The 23823-nt window shown below is 52.4% G+C and overlaps 1 protein-coding gene across 1 annotated transcript; it reads left to right on the top strand.

The window, feature by feature from the left end:
• The first annotated feature begins 419 nt into the window (after window positions 1-419).
• Window positions 420-23770, top strand: LOC135978964 (maestro heat-like repeat-containing protein family member 7). Its single transcript, XM_065579644.1, has 13 exons — window positions 420-876; window positions 1837-1937; window positions 3545-3661; window positions 4921-5000; window positions 6401-6524; window positions 7147-7233; window positions 9486-9590; window positions 10766-10895; window positions 14629-14735; window positions 15867-16016; window positions 17305-17459; window positions 17831-17966; window positions 23573-23770. The coding sequence occupies exons 1-13, from the start codon at window positions 762-764 to the stop codon at window positions 23768-23770; spliced, it is 1605 nt and encodes a 534-aa protein (XP_065435716.1). The 5' UTR covers window positions 420-761.
• The last annotated feature ends 53 nt before the right edge of the window (window positions 23771-23823 follow it).

Genomic DNA, 23823 nt, shown 5'->3' with positions numbered 1-23823 from the left:
CTTGGCTCTGGCAGAGCGAGAGCTGGCACGTGCCGCTGGGAAAGCTGAACCAGCCATTTCAGCTCCGCCACCGGCAGCAGAAAGTGGGTGGCCCATATACACGCCAGCTTCTGTCCACTCCTGACTCCAGGTAGGAGAATCTTCTATTGCCCGCCTCTGCTTTTCCATTGCATCGCCAGCCACACCGAGGTTGCATGAGAAGGTACCAGCCTCCCTGCCGCTCTCCTGCCTTCTGCTCCTGCCCCTTCACGGGTGTGTCTGAGCAACTCCTGCTGCTCACGAGCCCGCCCCACCTCCCCCACCCCGCTGGCCTCGCCCACCTGCGAACTGCCACGGCCCCAATATTCCTTGGGGAAGGGATCAGGGTCATTTCATTGGGCAGGAAGAATCCTGAGTGGTTGGATCCAGCCTGTCTGCTGTGCAGCTTGTGAACCAGGAGAAGGAGAGGTGGGAGTGACCCAGAGGAGGCCGTTTGGCCTGTGGGATGGGCTGCTGGCCTGGGAGTTCAGACACCTGGGTTCTAATCCTGGGTGACTTTGAGCACATCCCTTCCCTTGTTTCCCTGCTGGCTGCCTTGGCTAGTTAGAGTCTGAGCCCTCCAGCCCAGCGATTGTCTGCAGCACCTGGTGCAACAGGGCCCTGAGCTCAGCTGGCATCTGTAGGTGCTGGTGGGACAGAAATAACTGGGCTGGCCCTGATGCTGAACGGGGCAATCGCCTCTCGTCACTCACAAGCAATGCCTTGTCCTGGCTTCTTGTAGGATGGCTGAGGAGGGCCGCCCAGAGCCCAGGCGTGCCTGGGAGGAGACAAAACCTCCCCCAGGGAAGAGTCGGCAGAGGAGGGAATGGCAGCAGCAGCAGTGTGCGCGCCATCCCGGTGAGTGGGCGCCTTCTGGGTGGGCGGAGGGGGCTGCAAAAATGGCTGGGGCCATGGCCCTGCATTGGGGTGGGACTTGGCCCCTGTGGGGGTTGGGGGGGCAAGACTAGGGTGTCATTGTGGGGAGAAGACTCCATAGACCTTGTACTGCTCTGGGTTGCCACGAGATGGAGAGACAGGAAAACCCAGGCAGGGGGGAATGGCCCCTCCTGCTGGCAGCAGCTGCAGCCACTAAAGCTGATCGGGGCATAGCGGCAGAAGCATCAGGTGGAGACTGACTGAATCGCCCACCCCGATCTGTCACGCTGCTGGGTCGGAGGATGTTTTCCACCAGTCGAAGGGGATGCTTGGTGCACGGTGGGTTGTTAAAGCCTAGGATTGCAGGGCGCCGGCCAGAGCGTAAGATGCTCCCTGATGTTGCAGCCCCATCTGTTGGCTCCTTTGTCGCATGTCGCAGCACAGGGCATTTGGGGGGAGTGTTGACGATGGGGGCCCAGTGCCTCTGGCTGATTGTTGGTGGCAGGAGAGGCAGTCAGAACAAGCAGAACGGGCAGGCCCTGGGTCCCCATATCCCATGCAGACTGGGCAGCAGTTCTCTCTCCTGCTGCAAGGACCAGACCGATTCACTCCCAGTCCCTCCGCCCCCTCCAGCAATGGGCCGGAGAGTGGGGACACCCCTCATGGCCTGACATCGTCCCTCCTTCCAGGTGTGGCGCTCCCCAAATCCCCAGACTGAGCCTGCATGCTGGGCGGGGAAGTGGGGTGGCCGCTGGGAACCAGGGCTCCGACTGGGTCTTTGCTGGGCTGGGCAGCAAAGAGGTGGGGAAGCCAGGGATCGCTGTGCCAGACCCTGCTCCCCTGCTGGGGCGGGAGTGGGGGCAAGGGTTTTCTCTAAGATCTCTGTCACCCAGACTGCAGCTTGGCAGACCCAGGTATTACCACTGCTCTGTCTTTGATCAGATTCACCATGGCCATGTAGCACCGCCTGCTTTAAGGGGCACAACTGGAAGGAGAGAGAGGCCCTGGAATGCATAGACTCCTTTCTGAAGGGCAATGACCAGGTACCAAGAGCCCTCCTCTGACCTGTCAGCTAGTGCCCTGTCCACATGCACATCTGCCCTTCTCCAGATGATGCATGGATTCTAAGGCCAGACGGAACCACTGTGACCTCCTGTATAACACAGGCCAGGGACCTGCCCCCAAATAATTCCTGTTTAAACTACAGCATTTTAAAAAGTCCCGTCTTGAGTTACAGTCCCTAGTGTGACGGGTTGCCCCCCTTTGAGGTGCCACCTGCTGTACCGGGCTACCACCGAGCCCACCTGTTCTGCCAGCCTGGGCCCCCTTTACCTCGTCTTGCTGGGCTAGGCTCACAAGCCTCTTCCAGCCATACACTCAGGCAGGGCCACGCCCAGCTGCAGAAAGACACAGACACTGAGATCAGCTCTGGGAAGACTCAGGTGAAAGGGCTTGTCCCAGTACTCTGGTGCCCACCTCCTTTGGAGTACAGACCCAAAGGTTTTATGAAATTCGCCCCCTCCCTCCATGTGGAGAGAGGTATGCACAACTCTTTGCCCCTCCCCCCAGTTGCTAATTGCACAAACTGGGTTATGGTATAAACAAGCAATAAGATTATTAACTACAAGAGGTAGCTTGTAAGTGGTTATAAGAGATAGCAAACGGTACAAAGCAGATTGCATTAGTAAATAAACACAACACGCAAACTAAGCTTTCCACACTGGATAGATAGGCTCTACATGAGCAAATTCTCACCCTGAGTGATAAACAGGTGGGCAGATTCTTAAGGGACAAGCTGCCTTGGCTTTGCAGCTTGGATTTCCCAGGTTTTCTTACACAGGCTAGGAATCTCTCTCCAGCCTGGCACCATCACTTCTCATAGTTCAATCTTTGTCCCTCAGGTGTTTCCATGTGTCTTATTGCAGGGAGCGTGAGGTCCCCCCCCGATGTCATTGTTCCCCTTTTATCTCCTCTTCCCACCCGCTGGAAAACTCTTTTGCTGTGACCTGGGTCCAACGGTTCCCATTGTGTAGCGTTCTCTCGGAGAGGTTTCTATTGTGGACAGTTCCTGGGCTAACCCTGCTGCTTATGTGCATTTCCTCAATAAGCCATTGTTTGGCGTTTTTACTGTTGTACCTGAAAGGCTGTTTTGAACCTCACAACGTGTTTCAGGAACACAGACATAGCTGAACTTCATAATTTCACATACAACGATAGCACATACAATCCAATGAGACATTAATGTCTAGCAGATAAAGACTTTTAGAATGATACCTTACAATACGTACTTTGTACAAAACATGTCCTAATGACATGACAGTGGCGAATATTGGGGTGTCAGGGTGTCCCACCCAGCTGTTCCTCCCACTCTGTCAAGCCCCCAGTAACACTGTCTGGCTGCCTAGCCCCCATGTTGCAGTTCCTCTTTGGACACCTACCCCGTGAGATCTGCTCCCTCTCTAGTCCGGTTTCACACAGAGCTGCCCTGCCCTCCCCAGATAGTCACTCCTGTTACCAGATGAATGGCCTTCTGCCACTCGGCATATCAAAGCCTGAGCAGCACTGGGGGGAAGCTTTCTAATATCTATCCCACTGGCAGCTCCTTTCCACGCTAACCTTCCTGTTTGTGTCTCATCTCTGCGGGGCGTAGGACGAGGCCCAGAAAATGAATTTTTTGAATTCCATCCTCAACCTCGTCATACACATCGTGGCATGGAGCCCAGAAATAAATATGGACCGCAAAGCCCTGCTAGTAGAGAAGATAACGGTGAGTAAAACACACACTGGGGCTGTGTTACCTGGCGGGTTTAGTGATTGGCCTGGAGATCTCTGCAGATTTGTCTAACTTGAGCTACCAATCATTGGATCGTGTTAGACGTTTGTCTGTTAGACTGAAGAGCCCATTATCAAATATTTGCTCCCCGTGTAGGTACTTACAGACTGTCATCAAGTCACCCTGTAACCTTCCCTTCGTTCAGCTGAACTAATTGAGCTCCTTGAGTCTCTCACTGTCAGGCATGTTTCCCAATCCTCCAATCACTCTTGTGGCTCTTCTCTGACCCTTCTCCAATTTATCAACATTCTCCTTGAATTGTGGGCACCGGACCTGGACACAGGATCCCAGCAGCGGTCGCACCAGTGCCAAATACAGAGGGAAAATAACCTCTCTAACAACTGGAGTTTGCCCTGTTTCTACATCCCAGGATGGCATTAGCCCTTTTGGCCCCAGCGTCACACTGGGCGCTCATGGGCAGCTGATTACCCTGACTGCCAAGTCTTTTCCAGAGTCACCGCTTCCCAGGTTAGAGCCCCCCATGCTGTGAGTGTGGCCTGCATTCTTTGTTCCTAAACATAGAACTGTATGGAAATGTAGATTGTTCCCTTGCACCCAGCTTCCCAAGTCACCGGGTCGCTTTGTATACGCCAGTCTCCCTGCCCAGAGCCCCAACACTCTGCAGTCAGTGCCCACTAGGGAACTAGCAACAAATCTGCTCCATAGATTTGGCAAGTCTTTGCTCTCCAGCACTGCAGAAAGCTTTCCAGAGCTCACCTCCCTTCCCTGAACGTGGGACAGCGTGGGCTGGTGGGTGGTCCAGTGGGCTGGGGCTCAGCACACCTGGGTTCTACTCCCAGTTCTGCAGTAAGACTTTGGGCAAGTCACTTCCCCCTCTGTGCCTCAGTTTCCCTTCCATGCCTTGTCTCTTCTAGTTAGCTCGTGAGTTCTCTGGGGCAGGGACTGGCTCTCACTGTGTGTGTGCAGCACCGGGCACAAGGGGGCCTGATCTCAGGTGGTGTCCCTGGGTGCTAATGCTGATGGAGCCTTTCAGTGCACTGGCGCGTGACACTGGGGCACTGACCACAGGCCCTGCACTGCGCTCCCCGGCTGGAGCCCTGCACACCATCAAGTCCACAGTAGGACGACATGGCTGCCGAGCCCACATGTTGCAGGCCCTGCGCTTTGCTCCCCAGTCGGAGCCTTGAAGGAGCTTGGAGCCTGGCTGGCATTTCCCCACATTGTCTCCCCAGGAGATGCTTCAGCACGAGTCCGTCGACTCCCTGACCGACATGGTGCGTCAGCAAGCGATGCTCACCATCATGGAGATGAGGTACCCAGCCTGCCCGGCCCAGCCAGTGCTGTGTGCAGCCAGACACGCCAGCCTCTTGGCATGGCCAGTTCTCCAGGGCATTCCCCCCTCTGCTCCTCCCCCATCTTCTGATTCCGCCGGGCACGTGGCAGCAGGTGATGGTGCTGGTGCATGTGGGCTGGCACCAGTGGGTAGATGGTGGAGGATCCTTCGGTGCCTGGCGACCTCTCCACGTGGCCTTAGGAAGATGTGGGGGAGGGAGTGAGGGGGTTAGGACTGGTCCCCTCTGGGACCCCGCAGGAGATGGCACTGGGGGGAGGGGCAGTTGGGTGCTGCTGGAGGGGAGTGACCGGAGTCACTGCCAGCTGTGCCAGCTGCGTCACACCGGCAGCTCAGCGACCCCCTGTGGCTGAGAAGTTGGGCAGGCCGAGCCCTGGCCCGTGGCACTGCCTGTGCCATGGGGGGCTCTCTCTCAGCGCCGCTGGTGCCCTGCTCTGAGCTGCCCAGAAGCCTGCCCATCAGGCGTCCGGAGGTGGCAGATGCTGCGGGCTGGAGCTGGGCTCTCGCTGGTGGCTCAATAGGTTCCCCAGGAATGGGAGGGGGAGGCAGGGCAGGCGCTGGAGCGGCTCTCCCCACTGGGCACTGGCTTCCTGACAGCGGGGCAGGCGACGGCATTGGCCACGATCCCGTCTCTGCTGGGGCGGAGGGGGGTGATTTGCGTCAGCAGTGGGCGTAGCTGCCACCTGCCACGAGGGGCGTGGCTCTGTCCTGCAGGGGGCAAGTAGTCACCTGGCACCTCATTGCATGTGCTGGGGCCATGCTCTGGCAGTGGGGGTGAAGAGGTTAATGCTGTCTGGGCTGTCCCCACCTTCCTCCCCCCCTGCACACAGCTGGGTGCCCTGTCCAGCAGGCTGAGAGCCCTGGGCAAGGGGCAGGGCTTGGATCCCTGCCTGGATTCTGCCCTGCTGCGGGCTGATGCAGCATCTCTCTGCTGGCCTGGACTGTGCAGCCGCAGTGCAGACAGCTGTGGTGGAAGAGTCTCTTTGCCCCCAGCGGGACAGGACTGGCAGGCTCCTTTGCACTGTGGCCACTTGGTTCAGAGGCACTTTGGTGCCAGCAGGCTCTAGTCTCCCGTCCGTGCCGTTTGTGGGATGTCATTTCTCGGTGAAGCGCAGTGCTCTCTGCCCCAGCTGGTGAGTCCTGGTGGGGTCACAGCAGACAGCTGCAGACTGCACTAAGTCCCTGCCTGTTGGTATGAGAGAAGGCAGCACCAGCTCCCTCCACCGCCCCCTGACCTGTTCTCGTCTGCCACCCACCAGTTGGAGCCCCCTCAGGTGTTTCCATGTCCTGGGAGCCTGACGCCAACATTAGCGCGTCAGTCCCGCCTCAGCCCTCCAATCCGCACGTGTTTCTTCTCTTAGCAGAGTGAAGCCACCGCTGCAGGACCTGGAACGATCCAGCCTGCTCACAGCCTGCTTCTCCAGCGTCTTCTCCCTGCCTCCAGCAGAGACCATGCAGGGCGAGGAGGCTGCTCTCTACACCAAGGTAAGCCCCAAACCGGCCACGCAGAGCCACCCGAAACCAAGTGGGAATCCTGCCGGTCTCTCGTGTACCTGTCCCCCGGGTAACCTGGCACTGGCACATGAGTATAATAATCACAGCTCCTCGGCAGGACTTCAGCTCAGGACCTGCAGCACCAAAGCACAGGCCCCACCACTGCAGATAAAGGAGTAACTCCCTCATAGGGTAGCAGTAGTAGGCATTTCTCCTTCACATGCACCGACAATTAGTGGGGAACAGACACTCCCTTCACAAGCACATTCATCCCCAGTGCGTGGCGGGGGGCACAGGCCTGTGATTGGCTGCTTCAGACGCACACAGGCCAGAGGAACCGAAGCTTGGCTGGAAATCTCCCCTCCAAATGTGCAGTCCTTTCTGACTCTTCCAGTGGGTTAGACTCCATGCAGTGGCCTTTCTGGGGACAGCAAAGGCAGGTGGTGTCCTGTTGCCAGGAGTTTGCAGTAGGTCCCCTGTGGGTACAAGTGAGTGGGTGAGCTGGAATACCAGGTGCTGCCGTGGCCTGGGGGGTGTCACATGCCAGGGCCTTGGTTCATCTCCTGGCTGGGTAACGCCACTTGCTCTGGTGTCTCCTCTGCTCTGCACACAGACTCTGAGAGCCATGGATCAGATGCTGACGGCCTTGGCGTGTGAGAATCAGGAGCCCAGACTTCTGGTGGTGGAGAAGATCTTGGAGGTCTGGAGGCGTGGGGGCAGGAAGGGGACTAGTCCTGTAGCTGGGGTGGGGCTCAGGGACCAAGACTCCATTTAATCACAAGCATGGGACACTCCCCCTCCTCTTCCCCTCCCCCCCTGGTGCCTTTGGCTCCTCAAAGTACGTTCTATACAAAGGTTCTTGGGCTGGAGGGCCAAGTGCCCCCGCTATATCTGAAAAACGTCTGCACGGGGTGGGGGTGGAGGAGTGCAGGATCTGTCGTGTTTTCCACTGAGCCCCCATCTGACCCTGGCATTCATTTGTGTTCACCATGGGCCCCACCAACCTGGCCAGAGCCCAGAGCGAGATTCCCCCAACGTTCTAGTTCTGGGGCCACAGGAAGTAGATTCTGTGGGTGGTTTGTGCTCCAAAAAGAGGGAAATGTCCTTGACAGAGATTCGGTCTCCTCGATTCCAGAGCCTGGGAAGAGGGAACACAGAAGTGCAGGGCTGGAAGGGATCTCAAGAGGTCATCTACTCCACCCCCTGCACTGAGGCAGGGCCAAGCATTCCTAGACCGTCCCTGATGAGTGTTTGTCCAGCCTGTTTTTTAAAACCTCCGTGATGGGGAGTCCACCACTTCCCTAGGTCACCTGTTCCAGTGCTTAGCCACCCTTAGACTTTTTCCTAATATTTAACCTAAATCTCCCTTGCTGCAGATTAAGCCCATTACTTCTTGTCCTACCTTCAGGGGACATGGAGAATAATTTGTCACCATCCTCTGTATAACAGCCCTTAACGTATTTGAAGACTGTTACCAGGTGCCCCCTCCGTCTTCTCAAGACGAAAATGCCCAGTTTGTTCAACCTTTCTTCACAGGTCAGGTTTTCTAAACCGCTGAGCACTTTTGTCGCTGTCCTCTGGACTGGCCCCAGTTTGTTCACATCTTTCTTAAAGCGTGGTGCCCAGAACTGGACACAGTGCTACAAGCTAATACACCTCAGAATGACATTTCCCTTTTTCACAACAGCATCACACTGTTGATTCCTATTCAGTGTGAGACCCATGATAACCCCCAGATCCTTTTCTGCAGTACTGCCACCTAGCCAGTTATCCCTCACTTTGTTTTTATGCATTTGATTTTTCCTTCCTAAGTGCGTTACGTCACATTTGTTTTGACTGAATTTCATCTTGTTGACTTGAGACCAACTCTCCAATTTAGCAAGCTCATTTTGAATTCTAATCTGTCCTCCAAAGTGCTTGCAACCCTTCCCAGTTTGGTGTCATCTGCAAACTTTACAAGCATACTCTCCTCTCCGTTAACCAAGTTCTTAATGAAAATATTGACTAGTACTGGACCCAGGCACACCCCTGGGGAACCCCACTTGAGACACCCTTCCACTTTGCCAGCGAGTCAGTGATAACTCCTCTTTGAGTATGGTCTTTCCATCAGTTGTGCACCCACTTTATAGTAATCTCATCTGGATCATACTGGCTTAGTTGGCTTCTGAGAATGTCTTGTGGAACTGTGTCAAAAGCCTTACTAAACTTCATATACATCATCATATACTGCCTCCTTCCATCCACTAGGCAAGTAACCCTGTCAAAGAAGGAAATTAGCTTTGTTTGGCATGGTTTGTTCTGGACAAATCCATGGTGCTCTTCCTTATCACCCTATTATCTCCTCTAGGTTCTTACAAACTGTTTAATAAGTTGTTCAGTATCTTTCTGGGTACCAAAGTTAGGCTGACAGGTCTATAATTCCTTGAGGCCTCCTCGTTCCCCTTTTTGAAGATAGGTTCTGTGTCTGCCCTTCTCCAGTCCTCTGGGACCTCAGCCCTCCTAACGGTTCAGAGATTGCTTTGCCTAGCTCCATCTAGGGTGAATATCATGTGGCTCTGCCAGCTTGAATTCATCTAACTGTCCTAAATTGTCTTTTACCTGTTCTCTCCCGAGTCTGGCCTGTATTCCTTCCCCCTCGTTGTTAATATTGTGTTAAGCATCTAGTTGCCATTAACCTTTTTAGTGAAAACTGAAGCAAAAAAGGCATTAAACACCTTGGCTTTGTCTGTGTCATCCATTATTTGCTCTCCTTCCCTGCTGAGTAGTGGCCCCTCACTTTCCTTTGTCTTTCTCTTGCTCCGAATGCATTTATAGAGCTGCTTCTGATTGTCTTTTATGTCCCTTGCCAGTTAGAACTCATTTTTGCCTTCAGCTTTCTGATCTTCTCCCTATGTGCTTGTGCTATTTTTTGGTACTTCTCCTCAGCAATTTGTCCCAATTTGTTTCTCTCAGGCCCTGCTCCCCTGGACCGCATCCAAGGAGGTGCATGGGCGGCTGAGGGCAGTGGAAAGGATCACCTGCCTGATGAAATTCATGGCTTGTCAACCTGAATGCAAGGTGAGCAGCCTGTGACCCTGGCCGCCTCCTAACCGCACTGAGCAGCCTCGCGGTGCAGCGCTCCCTGGCAGGGAAAACCCGGGCCTAGAATAGTGACTCAGCAAGATCCTCGGTAGGAGTCCAATCTACCGAGCACTGATGTCGATGGGTCTGTCCTCTGACTCCAGTGGGCTTTGGGTCGAGCCCCATAATTCTGTCTCCAAGGACTCTCCCCGCTGTTCCCCTAGCACCAAAGTCTGCTCCACAGGGTCAGTGCATTTACACAGGATGGCCCTGAGAGCAGCCTCTGAACCCAGGTGTCTGTTCACCCCCTTTGTCAGTTGCCTGTGGGATGCTTTGGCATCAGCTCCTGCCAGGCTGCCAGAAGAACGCCCCCTGCTCTGGGTGCTCAGGGCCATTTAGCTGCTCCAGCTGCTCCATCCCCCCTGTGTCAAGGCCTCCCCTTCGGCAGCTGGAGGGGGGCGTTTGGATGATGTGCCCCCAGAGGCTGAACAGAAGGAGGGAGGTGGGAGGGGACACACCGAAAGGGATGGGAGGGACCAAAGGAGCCAGAGCACTGGGGAGTGGGTGTGGGGAGGCTGTGCAGACCCCTGGAGAGGAGGGCAAGGGGTTTGGTGCGAGGTGGGGAAGAGCAGGGAGCCAGCGCAGGTGCTGCAGGAGGGGCAAGGGAAGGTCTGGCAGGAGGGGGAGATGAGAGGACAAGGCTGCAGTAGAGAGCCGGCGGGAGAGAGCCGGCAGGCTGGGGATGGCGCAGGAAGGGAGGATTCTGGGGAACTCCAGGATGGAGTGAGAGAGGCGGGATGCAGAGCAGAGGAGTCCAAGGTGACCCCAAGCTCCTGGGCCTGAGGTCAATGGAGGGTGGGGGGTGGGAGAAGGGGCTGGGATTAGGCGCTTGCCCTTGAGATGGAGACTGGACGTTAGTTCATTCGTTACCCGGGTCCCCACTCGGGAGCAAGGTTTGCTGACTTTGCTGACCAGATTTCCCCGTCCCTGCTGAGCTTTCCTCAGCCCCTGGTGATGGGCCCCACGGCTCCTCCTGCTCTCCTTGTCCCCAGTCTCTCTGCACTGGGCTCTGCCTCCCCCAGTTCTAACCCATTGCTAGGGCAATGCCAGGGGGACACGCTGCGCTAGGCCTGCAGGGGCGAGTGACTCCCTTTGCGCCCTCTCTCCATCAGGAAGCGGAGGAGTTCAGAGTCCTGGGCCAGCTGGTGGCGTGTGTCACTCTGTGCCATCCGGAGCAGGAGATCTGCCGATCGTCTATGGAGGCATTTTACCACCTCTACTCCTTCATGCTGCAGCTAAAATGTAAGAGCCATGGAGACCCTTGTCCTTCCTAAATACACTAACATGGGGTTTCCAAACATGGAAAACATATTTCTTGAACACTTCTGCCTTTTCTGCAACCTTTTAAAGAGTCTCCATCTAGTAATGAGCCTACACCACTGCTAAGATTTCTTTTGTTCCTAAATCACTTTTTAAAAAAAACCTCCTTATTATCCTTAGTCCTGCAAGCCATGGAGTTTCCCCTGATGTCTTTAGCTTCCCCTATCTATATGCTACTCTTCATAACTCACATAAGAATGGACATACTGACTCAGACCAATGGTTCATCTAGCCCAGTATTGTGTCTTCTGATAGTGGCCAGTACCTCATGCTTCAGAGGGAATGAACTGAACAGGGAAATTTTGAGTGATCCATCCCCTGACATCTAGTCCCAGCTTCTGGTAGTCAGAGGTTTAGGGACATGCAGAGTATGGGTTTGCATGCCCTGATTATCTTGAACCCAATTATACTTTTAGCCTTCACAACATCCCACGGCAACAATTTCCACAGGTTGTCTGTGCATTGTGTGCAGAGATACCTTCTTCTGTTCGTTTTTAACTTGCTGCCTATTCATTTCATAAAGTGACCCGTAGTTCTCGTGTTATGTGCAGGGGTAAATAACACTTTCCTATTCACTTTCTTCACACCAGTCATGATTTTATAGACCTCTATCATATCCCCCGTTAGTCATCTCTTATCTAAACTAAATGGTCCCAGGTCTATACTACAGACCTATATTGTTATAACGACATTGCTCAGGGGTGTGAAAAATCCACACCCCTGTCGCAGGAGCACCTCTCCCACTGACCTAGCTAGCGCCTCTCCGGGAGGTGGATTAAGAGCTTGTTGGCATAGGAACATCTTCACTTAAATGCTACAGCGCCAGTGCAGCTACGGCGTGTGCTGTACCCAACCAAAAGAGTGAGAACTCTGTTATTCTCCGACAGGCGATACAGTGTTTGAAGTGTAGACTTGCCCCCAGTCTTTTTCATCCTTCCTCATATGGAAGCTGTTCCATCCCCCTAATCATTTTTGTCGCCCTTCTCTGCACCTTTTACAATTCTGGTATATCTGTTTTGAGATGGGGCGACCAGAACTGCACGCAGTATTCAAGGTGTGGGCGCACCATGGATTTATATAGAGACATTATGATATTTTTCTGTTTTATTATCTATCCCTTTCCTAATGGTTCCCAACATTCTGTTTGCTTTTTTAACTGCCACTGCACGTTGAGTGGATGTTTTCAGAGAACTATTTACGATGACTCCAAAATCTCTTTCTGCATCCGAAGAAGTGGGCTGTAGTCCACAAAAGCTTATGCTCTAATAAATTTGTTAGTCTCTAAGGTGCCACAAGTACTCCTGTTCTTCTTTTTGCGGATACAGACTAACACGGCTGCTACTCTGAAACCTTTCTTGAGTGGTAATTTAAACCCCATAATTTTGTATATATAGTTGGGATTATGATTTCCAATGTGCATTACTTTGCATTTATCAACATTGAATTTCATCTGCCATTTTGTTGTCCAGTCCCCCAGTTTTGTGACATCCCTTTGTAGCTCTTCGCAGTCTGCTTTGGATTTAACGATCTTGAGTCATTTTGTATCATCTGCAAATTTTGCCACCTCACTGGTTACCCCTTTTTCTGGATCATTTATGACTATGTTGAACTACACTGGTCTCAACACAGATCCTTGGGGGGGACCCTGCTGTTTACCTCTCAGCACTGTGAAAACTGACCATTTATTCCTGTCCTTTGCTTCCTATCTTTTAACCACTGACCCATGAGAGAACCTTCCCTCTTATCCCATGACATCTTCCTTTGGTTAAGAGCCTTTGGTGAGGGACCCTGTCAAAGGAGTCCAAGGACACTATATCTACTGGATCACCCTTCTCCACATTCTTGTTGACCCCTTCAAAGAATTCTAGTAGATTGGTGAAGCATGATTTCCTTTTACAAAAGCCATGTTGACTCTGCCCCAACAAATTGTGTTCACCGACGTGTCTGATAATTCTGTTCTTTCCTATAGTTTCAACAATTTGCCTGGTACTGAAGTCAGGCTTACCAGGGATCACATCTGGAGACTTTTTTAAAATTCACTGTCACATTAGCTATCTCATACAGAGGCCGATTTAAACGCTAGGTTACATACCACAGGGCACATAAGTCTGTCTGGATGTCTCGTGAGAGCTGCAACCTTTGCACCAGGCAGGCAATTTACCATGTGGTTCTCCCAGCCATCACAAACCAAACTGCTTATATGTTTATTGATTGAATCCCCCATTATTATTACCAGGCTTTTCTTTGTAACTGGGGTTCCTACCTCAATTTGAGAGGACATCATGACTTCATCTGGAAGGTGGGTCCCAACTATGGGATCGTCTCCCTCTGCTCTAGCTCGATGTTCTCCTTCCCCGAAACTTTCACCCTCCTCAGCAGCACAGAGGCTGTCAGACTGGGGGTGGGACCACTCTACTGTGTCCCTAAAAGTCTCCTCTATGTACCTCGCTGTCTTCCTTGGCTCCACCAGTTCAGCCCCTCTGGCCTCCTGGTCTCCGAGGGCCAGTAGCTCCTTGGGCCAAATGCCCACATATGCTACCTGCCCATAGGGCTGGTAATCATACATGCTGCATTCAGTGCAATCAACTGGCGAGCCCCATGCTGCTGCTGCCCTTCTGCCTGGTTTATTTTTACTCTTCCAGGGGGGTTAGTTTGTTTAGTTTTGTTTCTGGGGAGGGGGTTATTGGCCTGAGTTTACAGTATGGTTGTTAGATGTACTTGTCTCTCACACACCCTCTCTAAACTTTCTTGCAAAACTCCCATTTGCTAACCGAACATCTGATTTATATTGCCTGCTGTCTGTTTCCCCTCCCTGGCTCAGCCTCAATGATGGTGGCTGTCAAGGCTGCTTCCCCACTCTGAACTTTAGGGTACAAATGTGGGGGCCTGCATGAAAACTTCTAAGCTTAACTACCAGCTTAGGTCTGGTCCGCTGCCACCATCCCAAAGCTAATTCCCTTCCCTGGATAGCCTTGAGAGACCTTCACCAATTCCCTGGTGAATACAGATCCAAACCCCTTGGATCTTAAAACAAGGAGAAATTAACCATTCCCCTCCTTCCTCCCACCAACTCCTGGTGGATCAAGATCCAAACCCCTTGGATCTTAAAACAAGGAAAAATCAATCAGGTTCTTAAAAAGAAATTAATTACCTTTTTAATTAAAGAAAAAAGGTAAAAATCATCTCCGTAAAATCAGTATGGAAAATAACTTTACAGGGTAATCAAACTTAAAGAGCTCAGAGGACCTCCCTCTAGCCTCAGGTTCAAAGCATAGCAATAAAGATAAACACTCTAGTAAAAGGTACATTTACAAGTTGAGAAAACAAAGTAAAACTAAGACGCCTTGCCTGGCTTTTTACTTACAAGTTTGAAATATGAGAGACTTGTTTAGAAAGATGGGGAGAACCTGGATTGATGTCTGGTCCCTCTCAGTCCCAAGAGCGAACGAACTCCCAAACAAAGAGCACAAACAAAAGCCTTCCCCCCGCCAAGATTTGAAAGTATCTTGTCCCCTTATTGGTCCTTTGGGTCAGATGCCAGCCAGGTTACCTGAGCTTCTTAACCCTTTACAGGGAAAAGGATTTTGGAGGCTCTGGCCAGGAGGGATTTTATAGTACTGTACACAGGTCAGCTGTTACACCCTTCCCTTTATAGCTATGACACTGGCGAACAGTGAAGAGCATCGGCAGCTCCTCAAGGACAAGCAAATCCTGTACGGCTCCTGGGACACCTTGTTCACCAACACCAGCGATATCACATGGGTAAGTACAGTCAGTGCTTCACGGGATTGTTGTGCGCAGAGTTATCAGGAGTCAGAAATTAACACCCTAAGAGTCGGGGGAAGGGACAGACCCAGGCGTGTGACTGAGCCCATTCATCTGGGCCAGAGCCCTGCCTATGGCCCACTCTACCTCATAGAATCATAGACCTCAGGAGATCATCTAATCCAACGCCCTGCTCAAAGCAGGACCAACCCCAACTAAATCATCACAGCCAGGTCTTTGTCAAGCCGGGCCTTAAAAACCTCTAAGGATGGAGATTCCACCACCTCCCCAGATAACCCATTCCAGTGCTTCACCCACCCTCCTAGTGAAATCATTTTTCCTAATATCCAACCTAGACCTTCCCCACTGCAACTTGAGACCATTACTCCTTGTTCTCTCATCTGCCACCACTGAGAACAGCCTAGCTCCATCCTCTTTGGAACCCCCCACCCCCTGCAGGTAGTTGAAGGCTGCTGTCAAATCCCCCCTCACTCTTCTCTTCTGCAGACTAAATAAGCCTAGTTCCCTCAGTCTCTCCTCATAAGTCATGTGCCCCAGGCCCCTAATCATTTTCGTTGCCCTCTGCTGGACTCTCTCCGATTTGTCCACATCCTTTCTCTTGTGGGGGGCCCAAAACTGGATGCAATACTCCGGATGTGAACTCACCAGTGCCGAATAGAGGGGAATAATCACTTCCCTCAATCTGCTGGCAATGCTTCTACTAATGCAGCCCAATATGCCTCCCTACATGCCACATCCCAAGATGCACTGGGGCTCATCCAAACCTGATCCCAGCTCCTTGTCAGGCGTGGTGGGAGCTTCCCCAGAGATTAATGCAACAAAAGGCATCATTGCATCTGTGCACCAGTGCCAGCCCCTGCTGAGAACTAGAGAGTGTATCCGTGCTGTGCAGTATTGTGCCCCCGTGGACTGCCCGGCTGGCCTCTGCCATGCACGGCAGTTCCTGATTGCTGACTGGATACTGTGCTGCCCAGGTGCAGTAACCCAGCCCTGTCCCGGCAGAGTGGGGTTTGCCTGCACTCCTGGCTGGGCCAGTCCTGGCTGCTCGGCCACTGACTGGAACCGCGCTGGGCAGCAAAAATGGTTTCACTGGCGGGTTTGTTTCAGATGTTTGGGAAGTACTTCAACGGATCCGAGCGCATGGACTTCCTCTGCACTGCTATTGATAGCATGAAAGACACCAGCGTCCATGACTCGGTGGTGGCCAGGCACATGCTGCATGAGATCCTGATGGTCCCCGGCCCAAGGCTGGAGAGGGTAAGAGCTGCAGTGAGAACACCCTGCTGGGGGAGCCCATCCGTGGGAGACTCTAGGTGTTATTGGGGGGCAGGTCTCTGGCTTGTGCAATGTGGGGGGGAGAGGGGGTCAGTCTAGGTCAGGGGTCTCAAACACACGGCGCATGGGCCACATGCGGCCCGCGAGGTAATTTTCTGCAGCCCGCGAGCCCCTCGCAGCCCCCGCTCCTGCCCTCCCCCAGCGTTTACCTAGAGCGGCTCTGGCCCGACGTGCACTGGGGCAGGGCAGACTCCCTGCCTGCCTGCCCTGCCCCCGCGCCGTGCCGGGAACATGGGGAAGAGGGGGCACATTGCTGTGTGTGTTGATGTTGCTTCAGGCACCGCCCCCAGCAGCTCCCATTGCCCGCGTTTCCCCATTCCCGGCCAATGGGAGATGCTGGGGGCGGTGCCTGAAGCAACAGCAATACATACATCCCGGAGCAGCGCGGGGGCGGGGCAGGGCAGGCCAGAGCCCGCCCCCCGAACTCCTCCTGCAGCCGAACGCCCTGCCCTGAGGCCCTTGCCGCATCCTGCACCCTGACCCCCTGCCACAGCCCTCCTGCACCCCAACCCACTGCCCTGAGCCCCCGCCGCACCCTGACCCCCTGCCCTGAGCCCCTGTCGCACCCCACACCCCTCCTGCACCCCAACCCCCTTCCCTGAGCCGCCTGACGCACCTTGCACTCCTCCTGCACCCCAATCCACTGCCCTGAGCCCCCTGCTGCACCCCTCTTGCACCCCAATCCCCTGCCCTGACTCCCTGCAGCACCCCTCACCCTTCCTGCACCCCACACCCCAACTCCCTGCCCTGAGCCCCTGCCACACCCCACACCCCTCCTGCACCCCCTGGGGGCAGGGAGGGGGCGGAGTTGGGGTGGGGATTTCGGGGAAGGGGTTGGAATGGGGGCAGGGAAGGGGTGGGAAGAGGCGGGGCAGGGGTGGGGCCTCATGGAAGGGGTGGAGTGGGGGTGGGGCAGAGGGCGGCGGGGAGGAGGTGTCAGTAATGCGGCCCTCGGGCCAATGTACTAGTCCTCATGTGGCCCTTGTGGTCATTTGAGTTTGAGACCCCTGGTCTAGGTGATCACCATGGCCGCTTGTGGCCTTGGAGTCTATGAATCGATAGGCTGGGAACTGGTCCTGTGCTCTAGGTCTGGGGCTGGCAAAGAGGATCTGGGAGGGCAGATGGCTTTCAGGTGCAGCAGGTCCCTGGCACCCCAGATCAATAGCAGTGCGAGGAAGCCGAGGCCCCCATCTCCTCATTTCCCTTCCAGGTGTCGGAGGCTGTGATGAGCATTTACAAGAACCTGGACTCCATCAGCGAGCCGCTGTCCCGGAAGGAGCTGTTCATGACCCTTCTCGTGCTGGGCAACCAGTACAGCGAGGAGGTGGTCAGAACCCTGCTGGGCTGCTCGCTGTCATGTGACAGGTACGGGGCTGGGGCTGCCGTCGCTTGCGCTCCGGGTCCCCCGGACTGGTCCCGCTGCCAGGGACAGGGGAGTGCAGAACCTTCCAGAGATCTCCTTCTCCCTGCAGAGCTGCTGCTTCTCCTGGAGGGTTTTGCAGGCTGGCTTGCCCTGGAGACAGGCCAGCCTGCAAAACCCTGTATGGCATCCCTCAGCCTCCCCTGGGGCTGACACTCAGACCCGGTCCCCAGGCAGCCTGCACCAGCAGCAGTGGGAGGGCAACAAAGAGCTGGCTGGTGCAAGGAGTCCCAGCAGGGTGCCGGTGCCGGGGGGGGCGTGGTGCAGGAGGCTGGCGGGGCTCTGACCAAGTGCCGTTGGCTCTCTCCCTTTGCAGCGTTGCTGCGGAGATGTGGCGGATGCTGGCATCCCACTGCCAGAGCATAGAAAAGGTCCTAAAAGAGCTGCTCAACACGCTGCGGGAACAGCCGCTGCACCACCATCATGTCTCTCAGAGAGAGGCCCCCTTGGCTGTAAGTATCAGCCCCTGCAGCAAGGGAAGGAGCGCCGTGTGTCCCCATCACTGCCTGAGGGTGTCTCTCAGTCTCCCACTGGGTATAGTCATTGGGCCGAAGAGAGAGAGCGTGACTCTAGCCAGTGCTATAGTCGAGCCGGAACACGCCGAAACGCTCTCCTGGTGCTATTCAGCAGCACTCCTAGAACCACAGGGTGAGAAGGGATCGCAGGGTCAGCTCGTCCAGCCCCCTGCCACGAGGCAGGACTTGTTGTGTCTAACCCACCCCAGACAGATGGCTCCAGCCTCCTTCTGAAAACCTCCAGCGAAGGAGTTTCCACAAGCTCCCTAGGCGTCTGTCCCATCGTCCTACTCTTCTTACCGTTAGGAAGCTTTTCCTGAGGTTTAATCTACATCTGCTGTGCTGTAGTTTGACCCCATCGCCTCTTGTCCTGCCCTCTGTGGAAAGAGAGAACAACTTTTCTCCATCTTTTTTTTATGGCAGCCTTCCAAGTATCTGAAGACCGTTATCAAGTCCCCCCTTAATCTCCTCTTTTCCAAACTAAACATAGCCAGTTCCTTCAGCCTTTGCTCGTATGGCTTGTGTTCCGTCCCTCTGATCATCTTTGTTACTCGCCTCTGGATCCATTACAGTTTCTCCACATCCTTTCTAGACATTGGTGACCAAAACTGGACACTGTCCTCCAGCTGAGGCCTAACCAGTGCTGAGTAGAGCGGTACTATCGCCTCCCATAACTTGCATGCTATACCTCTGTTAATGCAACCTAAAATTGCATTTGCTTTTTTTGCAACAGCATCGCATTGCTGACTCATGCTGAGGTTGTGATCGACCACAGCTCCCAGATCCTTCTCAGAAGTGCCACGGCCAAGCTGGTTATCCCCCATTCTGTATCTGTGCATTTGATTTTTCTTCTCTAAATGTAGCACCTCACATTTGTCTTTGGTGAATTTCATTTTGTTGTCTATAGCCCGGTCCTCCAATTTACCATGATCCCTCGTAATTTTAGCTCTTTCCTCTAAAGTATTGGTGACTCCTCCTAGCTTTGTGTCATCTGCAAACTTGACCAGTTTGCTCTCTCTATCTACATCCAGGTCATTAATAAAGATGTGAAACAACACCAGACAACAATATTGTAATCGAGCCAGAACGCACATAGTAGGCAAGCTAAATGACATGATTCACATCTCCGGCACAACTGTCTGTTACAGCCAGCAGTCCTCTGATGCAGTGAAAAGAGCATTAGGAAATACTTCTCTTCCTAACTACTTCTTTGAGAAGGCTAAAGGTGCTGACGAAGACAGTAGCAGCCGTGCTTCGACTGCAGACACAAACACAAAAACAGAGCTCTTCCTGTAATGGAGTTCACTGAGGTGGCTATTGCAGTGAGAACGAACTGTGAAGATTACCCTTCAACAGCCAAAGACCAGCTGGCATGAATTCTGGTTAGTGGATGCTGAAGAAGAGGGATTATCCTTGGTTGGTCTGCCATGATGGTAAGCTTGGATGCCTTAACGGTAGCAAAGTTTCATCAGGGTCTCTCCATAGCAGTAGGGTGGTGGTAGTTTTCTGTTTCTCCTTATGGACCTAGCTGAGAGTCCAGATTAACATCTCTGCCAATGAAGATAAAGGAACACAAAGATTCAACTGCAGGTAGCTTTACAGCTTTCAACAGAAGCAGAAACCTCAACTTTTGAAGATGAAGTGGTTAACATGACAAAATCAGAACTTGACACAACTGTGCAGGTAAAGCGAATGGCATATTACATTGCTAAACATGGCAGACCCTACTCGGATCGTCCCGATTTAACTGAATTCCACATACTGCATGGTGTAGATATTGGTATCGGTCTGTGTTCACAATTCAGTGCTACAGACATGCTAGACCCTATCTCATCTGCAATGCACCGAAAGCCTTGCAAATGACGAATGTGCGCTCAGATGCCGGAGAGTGACGGAAAGATAGCCATGTCTGTTGATGAATCAACTACTCTGAGCAATGAATCAACAGTTAGAATCTATTTAAAATGTGACACTTTGAAGGATGATTATCCTCACGTCATGTTTCTTGATCTGATTGCACTTCCACGTCAGACGGCTTCAGGCACTGTAGATTGTGAGCTGAAATGCCTCAATAAATCGAATTCTGATTACAATTACTCTTGTAGTATTTGCGAGTGGTGGTGCTAGTGTTATGCTTCGGAAGAACTCTGGCGTAGCGAGCTGTATTGTGAAGAAGTACCCAAATGTTCTAGCGAGGTAGTGTGTGAATCACAGGTTGGATTTGGCAGCTGCTGAAACGTTAAGTGAAGTAAGAGCTGTAAATCACTTGGAATTCTTTGACAAACTGTATACGCTTTACTGCCGGTCACCTGAAACCAAGAAAGAACAAGAAGAAGGTGTGAGTATCAGCAGAGGGAAAATTACTTTTTGTAGTGACCCATTATTCTTAGATAAAGTGAAAAGGAGGTAGGGCAGCTGTGCAACCGATTTGGAATAGTCAATGCCTAGCGTGACTTTCTTGACTATACTGGTCAGCTGAAACCTCTGTTCAGCTCCACGCGTGTGATTTCATGCAGCACGGCTGAGTGTGAGCGTGGATTTAGCCACATGACTATGATTGTGAATGGCAAATGTACCAAGCGGCTTATTCCGCATATGTCATTGCTCATGTTTAGCAAGCTCCGTGGCCCTTCATGTTCCATGTGGCATCCTCTCAGCTGTGCCAGAACTTGGCTCAGACATCCTTGTTCTCCCTCTGATTCACAGACACATAAATTACAAGATGGAGAAAGACACTTTGTGGAAATACTTGTAGAAATTAGATAAATGCATTACAGCAGGCCTTTGCTACTTCAGCCCCTGTTATGCCTTGATGTATTTTGTGTTACTTGTGTAACCTACTAGCTAGTTTCAATTTAAAATAAACTTTTATTATTTCCGCCAGATAGAGTAATGTCTATAGTGCAGCAGCATGATTTATTTTGTATTTTCATTAGCCTATAGGCTAAAGTAAAAAGAAAACGTGCTACGCATTCATTGGGTTTTTCTCACTGTACTGTCTAGATTTAGATCTTTTACATAGTGTGCTGTGTACACATTAATGGCATTTCAGCATAATGATTTCAACAGTTAAAATGAATTGAATAGCTACTATAGGTGTGTGTGTGTGTGTGTGTGTGTGTGTGTGTGTGTGTGTGTGCGCGCGTGTATACCAGGGGTCGGCAACGTTTGGCACGCGGCTCGCCAGGGTAAGCACCCTGGCGGGCCGGGCCAGTTTATTTACCTGCTGACGCGGCGCGGGCGAGGGATGTGCTGGCCGCGGTTTCTCGCCGTCCCCATTGGCCCGGGATGGCGAACCGCAGCGAGTGGGGGCCGCAATCGGCCGAACCTGCTGCGTCAGCAGGTAAATAAACTTGCCTGGCCTGCCAGGGTGCTTACCCTGGCGAGCCGCGTGCCAAATGTTGCCGACCCCTGTGTACACAATTAAAAAAAAGAAAATCCAATACCTTGTTATTTTGGACAGCCAGCCTGTCTCCAGCCATGCCTGGTTTAGCCAAGTATTACTGTACCAGAAATTCAGTAGACAAATAAAATGTGAATTTGTATAATTCATGTTTATGAAAATCAATATTTTAGTGGCATTCCAGTACCTTCCGATTTTGGACTACACCACTGTCTCTAGCCGAGTGGTTAGGGCACCCAACTGGGAGACCCGGGGTCTAAACTCTGCTCCAATGACTATTTAAGTGTTCCCAAGTAGAGATAGATACCGAATTCCCTTTGGGGGTGGGGCTTAGGCCACACCCCTCTCCTCAGCATTTCCTATTGGCTGGTTTAGGCAGCTCCCCACTCTTAGCTTCATAGATTTCAAGGCCAGAAGGGACCTCTGTGATCATCTAGTCAGATCCCCTGCATGACACAGGCCAGAGAACTGCCCCCAGATCATTCCTAGAGCAGGTCTTTGAAGAAAAACATCCCATCGTGATTCAAAAATGGTCAGTGATGGAGAATCTATCACCACCCTGGGTAAATTGTTCCAATGATTAATTACTCTCACTGTGACGTGTATGCCTTATTTCCAATCTGAATGTCTACCTTCAACTTCCAGCCACTGGATCATGTTAGACCTTTCTCTGCTAGACTGAAAAGCCAATTACTAAATATTTGTTCCCCAGGGAAATACCTATAGACAGTAATCAAGTCATCCCTCAACCTTCTCTTTGTTAAGCTGAATAGATCGAGCTTCTTGAGTCTCTCACTGTGTAGGGTGACCAGATTTTATAGGGACAGTCCTGATTTTAGGGTCTTTTTCTTATATAGGCTCCTATTACCCCCCAACCCCCGTCCTGATTTTTCACACTTGCTGTCTGGTCACCCTATCACTATAAGACAGGTTTCTAATCCTTTAATCATTCTCACGACTTTTCTCTGAACCCTCTGCAATTTATCAACATTCTTCTTGCATTGTGGCCACTGGAACAGGACCCAGGATCCCAGCAGTGGGTCACACCAGTGCCAGATACTCCCACTCGAGATTCTTCTGTTTATTTATCCCAGGATCACATGAGCTCTTTTGGCCACAGCGCCACACTGGGAGCTCCTGTTCAGCTGATTATCCACCAGGACTCCCAGGCCCTTTTCAGAGTCTCTGCTTCCCAGGAGAGAATCCCCCGTCCTGTTCCTAGATGTATTCATTTACAATGAGCCATAGTAAAACACATACTGTTTGATTGCCCCCCAGTTTACCAAGCGATTCAGATCGCTCTGTATCAGTGACTTGTCCTCTTCATTATTTACCACTCACCCAATTCTTGTGTCAGCTGCAAATTTTATCAGTGATGATTTTATGTTTTCTTCCAGGTCATTGATAAAAATGTTAAATCGCGTAGGGCCAAGACCCGATCCCTGCGGGGACCACACTGGAAACACACCAGTGCAATGCTGATTCCCAGTTTACAATTACATTTTGAGACCTGTCAGCCAGTTTATAACCAATTCATGTGTGCCACGTTACTTTTGTATCCTTCTAGGATTCCGATCAAACTGGAGTGCGGCGCCAACTCAAGCGCCTTACAGAAGTCTACATACATTATGCCAATGCTATTTCCTTTCTCTACCAAACTTGTAATCTCATCGAAAAACAGATCGCAATTATCTTGGCTGGAAATATTTTCCATACACCCATGTTGATTTGCATTAATTAAATTATCTTCTTTAATTCTTTATTAATTTAATCTTGTACCAGCCGCTCCATTATCTTGCCTGGGATCGATGTCAGGCTGACAGGCCTGAAATTACCCAGGCCATCCCGTTTACCCTCTTTAACAATTGGCCCAACTGACTCTCCCTCTGGAGCGTATATGGAGCCTGGGCACTTAACTCAGGGCTGTGAGTCCACTGGGCAGCAGGGCACATGAAGCTAGGCATGGCAACGCTGAGCCGAAGTCCCTTCTGTGGTTCTAGCCAAGGTCACACAGGCTAGGAATTGAATCCAGCATCCCAGGCCTTAGCCCCCAGCCCACCCCTCCTCTCTAGGTGCCTCGGGGGAGCGTGGGAAGGGCGAAGGCCCTGCAGTGACATCTGTCTCCTGTTCTTGGCTGCAGGCCACCAGAGCCCTGTACGAGATCTTCAAGGAGCAGAACTGCAGGCAGCAGGTGAAGGAGCTCTTCCCTCAGCTCTCCATCGCCCTGCTATTCCAGATCACATACATAGTGGAGCTGTCCATGCATAACCAGGAGGACACGCCCGCACCCCTCAGCCCTGTCAGGTACCACCAGCCCGACACCCCACCTCGGTTCTGAACCGTCGCCCGCAGGCACGCGGCAGGGCCTGGCCTGGGCTCGCTCAGTAACAA

Source organism: Chrysemys picta, unplaced genomic scaffold, assembly GCF_011386835.1.
Source record: "Chrysemys picta bellii isolate R12L10 unplaced genomic scaffold, ASM1138683v2 scaf574, whole genome shotgun sequence".
NCBI lineage: Eukaryota > Metazoa > Chordata > Testudines > Emydidae > Chrysemys > Chrysemys picta.
The sequence above is the reverse complement of the archived record's forward strand: the minus strand, read 5'-3'. Positions and strand labels throughout refer to the sequence as shown.